The 8,424-nt window shown below is 49.8% G+C and overlaps 1 protein-coding gene across 1 annotated transcript in view; it reads left to right on the forward strand.

Moving 5' to 3' along the window:
• Positions 1-7,436, forward strand: part of LOC112077635 (OCIA domain-containing protein 1-like) — a 14,834-nt gene extending 7,398 nt beyond the window's left edge. The window contains 10 exon segments of the mRNA XM_070441781.1: positions 2-33; positions 378-504; positions 580-749; positions 4,107-4,214; positions 4,398-4,469; positions 5,663-5,727; positions 6,139-6,175; positions 6,178-6,204; positions 6,207-6,248; positions 6,960-7,436. Of these exon segments, the coding sequence (XP_070297882.1) occupies positions 2-33; positions 378-504; positions 580-749; positions 4,107-4,214; positions 4,398-4,469; positions 5,663-5,727; positions 6,139-6,175; positions 6,178-6,204; positions 6,207-6,248; positions 6,960-6,997 (718 nt within the window). The 3' untranslated portion in view covers positions 6,998-7,436.
• The last annotated feature ends 988 nt before the right edge of the window (positions 7,437-8,424 follow it).

An 8,424-nucleotide genomic window follows, 5' to 3' on the forward strand; every position in this document is an offset into this window, starting at 1 on the left:
CATCCAGGTTTGGATCTCTCCCTAAAGTGGCCTGTGAGTTCACCGAATACAGATGTTTGTGTAGAAAGTTTGTGTACAGACGTGTGTTTGTGTATAAAGTGTGTTTGTGTATAAAGTGTGTTTGTGCACAGACGTGTGCTTTTGTATAAAGTGTGTTTGTGCACAGACGTGTGCTTTTGTATAAAGTGTGTTTGTGCACAGACGTGTGCTTTTGTATAAAGTGTGTTTGTGTACAGGCGTGTGCTTTTGTATAAAGTGTGTTTGTGTACAGACGTGTGCTTTTGTATAAAGTGTGTTTGTGTACAGACGTGTGCTTTTGTATAAAGTGTGTGCGCATTGTTATTATGAGAATGTAATACAGGTGTCTGTGTGTGCAGTTGCGGGGCTGTGTGGCTACCTGGCAGGGAAGATATCGTACATGAAGCATTGTCAGGAGAAGTTCAAGAGGCTGGAGCAGTCCCCTCTGGGAGAAGCACTGAGACAGAAGACCAGACCCAACGCACAGTCAGTAACACACATATACATACATACATTCGATCACTCACTCTCTCTCTCACACACTCTCTTCTTCTCTCTCAGGTCGTCTCAGGGCCCCCAGTCAGAGATGAGTGACCCCGACCAGGTGACCTTTGACCCCATGTTCCAGGCCTCTGACCCCCAGAGCCAGGTACACACACGTTTAAATACTTTCTTTGAATCTACCCATCAAATGTACATAGAAAATGGAACCAAACTTTTCAAAGGTCCCTGTATAACATGGCAACCAACAGCTTACAGGAAGCACCCTCCTTCCAAACAGCTAGCTAGGCTGCCTCACGACAGCTGAAACAGAAGCAGAACCTAGCCTACTGCCTGCCATAAGTATCGTCACTCGCCTCGCCTGTTCTTTCTATTCCCCCCTAGCCGTTCTCCCTGGGCCCCCCTGGTTCTCCTGCGGCCCCCCTCAGTCTCCTTGGCGTCTCCCTGGGCCCCCCCCCGGTCTCTCTTGCCCCCCCAGTTTTCTTCTGGGCCACCCCTTGTTTTCTCTCGGCCTCCCCTGATTCTCCCTGGGACCCTGTCTCCCCTGGGCCCCTGTTTTCCTCTGGCCCCCTGTTTCCCCTACCCCCACTGGTTCTCCCTACCCCCCTGTCTGTTCCCTGCCCCCCCCCCATGTATCTCCTGGCCCCCCCATGTTCTCGCCTGGGCCCCCCCTGTTCTCCCTGGCCCCCTGTTCTCTCTGCCCCCCCCCTGTTCTCTACGTGGGCCCCCTGTTCTCTCTGAGCCCCCCCCGTGTATTCTCTGGCCCCCCCTTGTTTTCTTCTCTGCCCCTGTTCTCCCCTGGCGCCCCCCTGCTTCTCCTCTGGGCCCCCCTGTTTCTCTCTGGCCCCCACCTGTTTTCTTCCTGCCGCCCCCCTGTTTTCTGGCCCCCCTTTCTCCCTGGCCCCCCATGTTCTCCCTGGCCCCCCACTGTTCTCTGCCCCGTCCTGCCCCCCTGTTCTCCTGGCCCCCTGTTACTTCTCTGGCCCCCCTGGTTTCTCTCCTGTCCTCTCTGGCCCCCCCTTGTTCTCCCTGGCCCCTGTTCCTCTGCCCCCCTGTTCTCCCTGGCCCCCCTGTTCTCCCTGGCCCCCCTTTCCATCTGCGTCCCCTGTTCTCTCTGTCCCCCCCTGCTCTCTCCCGCCCCCCCTGTTGCTCCCTGGCTCCTCCCTGGCCCCCCCTGTTCTCTCTGGCCTCATCCCTGGCCCCCCACTGTTCTCCTCTGGCTCTCCCTATGGCCCCCCGTTTCTCGGCTGTCCTCTCTGGACCCCCCCTGTTCTCCCTCTGGCCCCCGCCTTCTCCCTGCCCCCCCTGTTCTCCCTGGCCCCCCGCCGCTGTTCTCCCTGGCCCCCCTGTTTCATCTCTGGTCCCCTGTTCCTTCTCTGGTCCCCTGTTCTCTCTGGTCCCCTCCTGTTCTTCCCTAGGCCCCCCGCTGTTCTCCTGGCCCCCCTGTTCACCCTGGCTCTCCCTGGCCCCCCTGATTCTCTCTGGATCTCCCGGCCCCCCTGTTCTCTCTGCTGGCCCCCCCTGTTTCTCTGGCCCCCTGTTCTCTCTGGTCCCCCTGTCTCCCATGGCCCCCCTGTTCTCCCTGGCCACCCCCTGTTCTCCCTGGCCCCCCTTGTTCTCTCTGGCCTCCCCCTGGCCCCCCCGTGTTCTCCCCTGGCCCCCCTGTTCTCTCTCGGTCCCCTGTTCTCTCTGTCCCCCCTGTTCTCCCTGGCCCCCCCCTGTTCTCTCTGGCTCTCTCCTGGCCCCCCTGTTCTCTCTCTGGCCCCCCCTGTCTTCTGGTTCCCCCCTGTTCTTCTGGTTCCCCCCTGTTCCCCTGGCCCCCCCCTGTTCTCCCTGCGCCCCCCTTTCCTCTGAGCTCTCCCTGCCCCCCGTGTTACTCTCTGGCCAGTAAAACAGCATGGTAGAGCCTAAGTGGTCTAAGAGAGCGTCAGTGTGCCCAGTAACCAGCACGGTAGACCTAGTGGTTAGAGCTTGGGCCAGCTAACCAGCAGGTAGTCTAGTGCGTTAGGAGTGTTGGTCAGTAAACCGAAAGCTGACAAAGGTAAAAAATCTCTAGTCGTTCTGCACTGAACAAGGCAGTTTAACCCACTGTTGCCCTAGGCCGTCGGTGTAAACTAAGGAGTTTGTTCTTTTACTGGACTTGCTAGTTTGTAATAAAAAGTTAAATAAATAAATGGTTTAATGTGTTGCTGTTGGTGAGACTACCGGTCTGTGACCTCGCAGGCTATCAGGCTCAACAAGGAGGTACACGTCTAGCAATGACAACAAATCCTGATCCTGAGACAACGCAACCATTCACAACATGGGCAATTTTCCACTCATGTAGAATATAAAATGGCGTTCATGGTTCGCAGCGGGGATAGCCAGAGTCGCTAGATATGATATTTTGTCTGGAATAGAACTTGCAGCTCTCCGCCCTTAACAGTAAAAGTTAGAGGATGGTCCTTGCCAACGGTCCAGCATATCATCTGGTACAGATGGAATGAGAGACAGAAGTGTAGCTCAGCACCAGTCCAGCAGTTTAGTGAAGTTCCCCCTGCAGCCTCTCAGTCTAGTTGTATGTAAGTAGGCTGGAGACAGTGGTCAGCACCAGTCCAGAGCAGTGAGTTTTCCCCCTGGCAGCCTCAGTCTAGTGTCTTGTAGTAGCTGGGAGACCAGTGGTCAGACAGTCCAGTTGCAAGTGAGTTCCCCCCCTGTCAGCCTCAGATCTAGTGTTGTAGGTAGCTGGGACGTCAACAAGTCGGATGTCCTGCAACTATCGTTGACAGCTGAACAGTGCAACAGCAGACAAGTGAGTTCCCCATCAGCTCAGTCATGTGTTGTAGTAGCGTGGGAGACAGAGTGGTTCAACACAGTCCCAGAGCAGTGAGTTCCCCCTCGCCAAGCCCAGGCCAGTTAGTGTGTAGTAGCTGGGAGACAGAGTGGTCACACAGTCCAGGCAGTGAGCCTTCACCCATGCAGCCTCAGGCACTCTAGTGTTGTAAGTAGCTGGGAGACAGGTGGTCAACACAGCTCCAGGGCAGATGAAGTTCCCCCTGCAGCCTCATAGCCAGTCTAGTGTTGTTAGTAAGCTGTGGCAGACAGTGGTCAAGCAACAGTCCAGAGGCAGGATTCCCCCTGCAGCTCACTCAGTCTAGCTGTTGTAGTAGCTGGGAGACAGTGTCAGCACAGTCCAGACAGGATGGAGTTCCCCTGCAGACTCAGTCTAGAGTGTTGTAGTCAGCTGGGAGACCAGTGGTCAACACAAGTCCAAGAGAGTGAGTTCCCTGCCAGCCTCAGTCTAGTGTTTGTAGTAGCTGGAGACAGAGTGTGTCACCACAGTCCACGGCAAAGTGAGTTTTCCCCTGCCAGCCTCAGACTCTAGATGTTTAGTTAGCTGCTCCGTCACTGATACCGAGGACGTGTTTGTCCTGGATGTAGATGAAGCTTCGACAACAACACTTGCAAGTCTGCTCCAACTGCATCCGAGGCGGTCCCGCGTGGCTCAAGTTTGCATATGCAGTCCGTTGTCCACCGATCTCCATTCATTTCCCAACACCACTGCTGTCTGTGTGTAAGATGTTGCCGTTTTGATTCTGTGTGTCAAGGTCGCCACCCCACCGCCAGAAAACTATGGGATTTAGCAGTGACGTCTCCCGCAGCACAGACCAGCCGCGCCACACCCGCTGCACGACGTCGACTACAACAAATGCCAGGTAAACCGTGGCAGCAGTAGTAACTCTAACTACGGGCGTTAACCATGACAACCCTTCCAACGGTTTTTTTTATCCTCCTATACTGCGCCTGATTTAACCTCAGTCTGACCCCCCCCCCCTCACATTCTCGCACCAACCTTGACCACCTCTAACCTGTATTTCTTGGGTGTCTGTCCCCTGCAGCCAGGGTCGTTTTCATAGGAACCGAGGCGGAAGGGTGCAGGGTGGAAGTTGCCCTTAGACAACTGATCTTAGGTCAGTTGCATTCCCCCTCCCCCTAAGTGGTTAAAGTACCATTGGGGGAGGCGGCAAGCTGATCCTAGATCTGCACCATAGAGCTTAGTTAGATGACATCATTTGGTATCTGTGCCATTTGTGGGCGTCTGAGGTGCACAGCAGCACCAGTTAAGGCGCATCTCTAAGGTTGAAGTAGTCCATCTCCTCTATTACTTACATTTTAAGATACCAAACGAAAGGGCGCATACTGCCCCCTGGAGGGTGTTGTCGGAACAGGTATAAAGCCCAAGGTAGATGATTTACTGCCCCCTGGAGTTATGGAATGTTTTTTCACGAGTAGATCATTCATTGGCTGATCCCTCCTGATGACCTGGATGGAAMGGTGTCATCTTTCCTTCAACTAACCCARAGGAAGTCCCACTCAGTTGACTACTTTAGAATGGTGGAAGTCCTCAATGACAATGTTCATGTTAAAACAAGTTATTTCCAAGTAGATATCTATCTACGCTGAATAAATTTTTAAAAATAAAAAACACAACATGCAACAATTTCTAAGTTACAGTTCGTATAAGGAAATCAGTCAATTGATATGAATTAATTAAGCCCTAATCTATGGATTTCACAGGACTGGGAATACAGATAACTTTAAAAAATACATTTTAAAAAAGTAGGGGCTTGGATCAGAAAACCACTCACTATCTGGTGTGACCACCATTTGCCTCTTCAATGGCTGTGCAAAGTTGCTGGAAATTGGCGGGAACTGCAACACACTGTCGTACACGGTCTTTCCAGAGCATTCTAAACATGCTCAATGTCTGTGGTACGCAGGTCATGGAACTGGGACATGTTCAGCTTCCAAGAATTGTTTACAGATCTTTGTGCCATGGGGCAGTTCATTATCATGCTGAAACATGAGGTTATGGCGGTGGATGAATAGCACGACAACGGGCCTCAGGATCTCGTCACTGGCCTCAMGATCTCATCACGGTCCTCAGGATCTCATCACGGTATCTCTGTGCATTCAGATTGCTATCCATAAAATGCAATTGTGCAAACTGGGATGGGCCTACCTGAATTTGTCAAATTAAAAGTGCTCGTGTTCTTTTTCCTGACCCGTCACCTCTGACCCCTGAAACCCAGTTGTTCCAATATGACAAAGAGCCCAGGAGGAAGCCAATCATGTACGAGGACTTCTAACCTTTAACCTCTAACCCCTCCAGCCCAGTCGTTCCTGGATGACGAGGAGCCCAGGAGTAAGCCCATCATGTACGAGGACTTTACCCTTAACCTCTGCCCCTCCAGCCCAGTCGTTCCTGGATGACGAGGAGCCCAGGAGTAAGCCAATCATGTACGAGGATTTACCTTAACCCTCTGCCCCTCCAGCCCAGTCGTTCCTGGATGACGAGGAGCCAGGAGTAAGCCCATCATGTACGAGGACTTTCTAACCTTAACCTCTAATCTACCTCCAGCCCAGTCGTTCCTGGATGACGAGGAGCCCAGGAGTAAGCCCATCATGTACGAGGACTTTCCCTCTAACTCTGCCCCTCCAGCCCAGTCGTTCCTGGATGACGAGGAGCCAGGAGTAAGCCCTCATGTACGAGGACTTCTACCTCTAACCTCTGCCCCCTCCAGCCCAGTCGTTCCTGGATGACGAGGAGCCCAGGAGTAAGCCCATCATGTACGAGGACTAAGGAACAAGAACCGAGAAACCTATGAGGTCACACTTACCAGAAGGCTGAGACGCTGCTCAAACCGAGTCTGACCGGCCAGGGAGGACCGCCCCCAGAAGGACGGTGAGTCAGTGTCTGTGTCCAATGGACACCTTATATAGTGCACTACTTTAGACCAGAGCCCTATGGTACCCTATTCCCTATATAGTGCACTACTTTAGACCAGAGCCCTATGGTACCCTATTCCCTATATAGTGCACTACTTTAGACCATAACCTATAGGCTTCTGTGTGCCATTTGTTCTGATCCTTGTCTTATGTGCGAGAATAGAATGTTTCCTAGTATGTGTATTATAATTAAGCAATACGGCCAGGGGGGGTGTGGTATATGGCCAATATACCACAGCTACCAATATACCACAGCTAAGGGCTGTTCTTAGGCACGATGCGTGCCTGGATACAGCCCTTAGCCGTGGTATATTGGCCATATACCACAAACCACCGAGGTGCCTTATTGCTATTATAGACTAGTTACCAACGTAATTAGAGAAGTACAAATAAGTGGTATGCGGTCTGATATACCACGGCTGTCAGCCAATCAGAATTCAGGGCTCGAACCACCCAGTTTATAATTATCATATTTTAAATGCCAGTATGTCATACTCATTCCGGCTTTTCATCTCGTCTGATTGGCTGCACATTACTGAGAAAGAGAAGTTCAGACCCACTTGTCTGACAACAGCTGATAATCAAGCCAATAGGGTCATGTTCATTAGGGTGTAACGTTACAGAAATAAATGGTGTTTATCATCCCTTCATCCTCTCCTTTCTTTTAGCAGGGAAGAAGAACCTCTACGGAGACAGCTTGGAGGAGTGAGTCTCTCCATCTGTTATCACTGACAGTGCTGATTGGACTACAATACCCACAAACCCCTGTGGTTGCTTTGCTATTATTTACATCTCAATTTATGAATGTATGGGATAACCTCAATTGCATTTCCTTGTGTCCTCAAAACCCATTGGATGAGAAGGGCAGAGGGGCGGCAGGTAGCCTAGTGGTTAAGAGCGTTGGGCCAGTAACCGAAAGGTCGCTGGTTCAAATCCCACGAACAGACTAGGTGAAAAGTCTGTCGACGTGCCCTTGAGCAAGGCATTTGACCCTAATTGCTCCTGTAAGTTGCTCTCGATAAGCGTCTGCTAAATTACTTAAATATATTTTTAAAAATTAGGGTCCCCCCCTCCTCCTGCGAGGAATCAAGGAAATCCCATTGTCTTTTGAAAACATGTCAATAAACCCAATTGGTTTTGAAATGTCATGGCGTTGTCTTTGTGTGTCTGTCAATCAGAGAATGATAAGAGGCCTCTAGTGGCCAAATGGCCTCTCCACTTCATTGGCTGATACCTCCTGTGTTTTTGCTTTATTGCAGAAAAATCAGTATACATACAAGAAGTATACAAACAGAGAATGATAACATATGCTACAACAAATGACAGCTAATACAAAGACCTTTAAAGATACACACATTGATTTGTTTTAACAGCTTTCTTATTAGAAGAATGGTCTTCATGTACTGCTCGAATTCCTTCTAGAAAACACGGAAGTGTGGTTTGTTATTAGTGAATTTATGTATATGATATTTTGCCATTAGCACAATTTAGATTTGAGGATAAATTGTTTTTCCTTATTACAGTTAAGGAAACCGAGCAGCACATTCTCCCATTAAAAAAAKCCAAAAGTCATCAAAAATGAATGTCTTGTCATTTCTTTTCATGTAGACAATGCCATAATAAATGCAAAACTGTTTATGGATGCTCAACACAAAAAGTACAGTTCATGGTAATGTATTTTTTTTTAAATTTCTGCAGGTAATGATTCACAGAGTCATACTTATGGATCATTCTGAAAGAGACCTCTTTTACCTTGTTAACAAGCAGGTATGTGTGGTAATAACCAGACTTTTCCCCCCAACAGACATTATTGACAAATGTATTCCAGTAAGTTGTGACATAAGGAATGGATTCAAAATATCCCGTTCTGAGGGAGCAAGGAGAAACACATTTTTCCTATTGGAGAGTCAACTGGATTAAATCGGGGGTAGGTCAAGAAGGTGAGATCTGGTTACACCTCTAAACAACATGAGACTTCCAGATGGAATAGCATCAAAGACTATGGCGAAACTCTCTAGACGTGTAAAGGATATTGTAACGAAATAAAAATTCTTCATAATTGAGTAACAATCCTTCTGCATTAAAAAGTTGACTCGTCAACAGGATATGATTATCAACCCGTTCTTTAAAAAATAA

This window comes from Salvelinus sp. IW2-2015, unplaced genomic scaffold (genome assembly GCF_002910315.2).
Source record: "Salvelinus sp. IW2-2015 unplaced genomic scaffold, ASM291031v2 Un_scaffold4778, whole genome shotgun sequence".
Taxonomy (NCBI): domain Eukaryota; kingdom Metazoa; phylum Chordata; class Actinopteri; order Salmoniformes; family Salmonidae; genus Salvelinus; species Salvelinus sp. IW2-2015.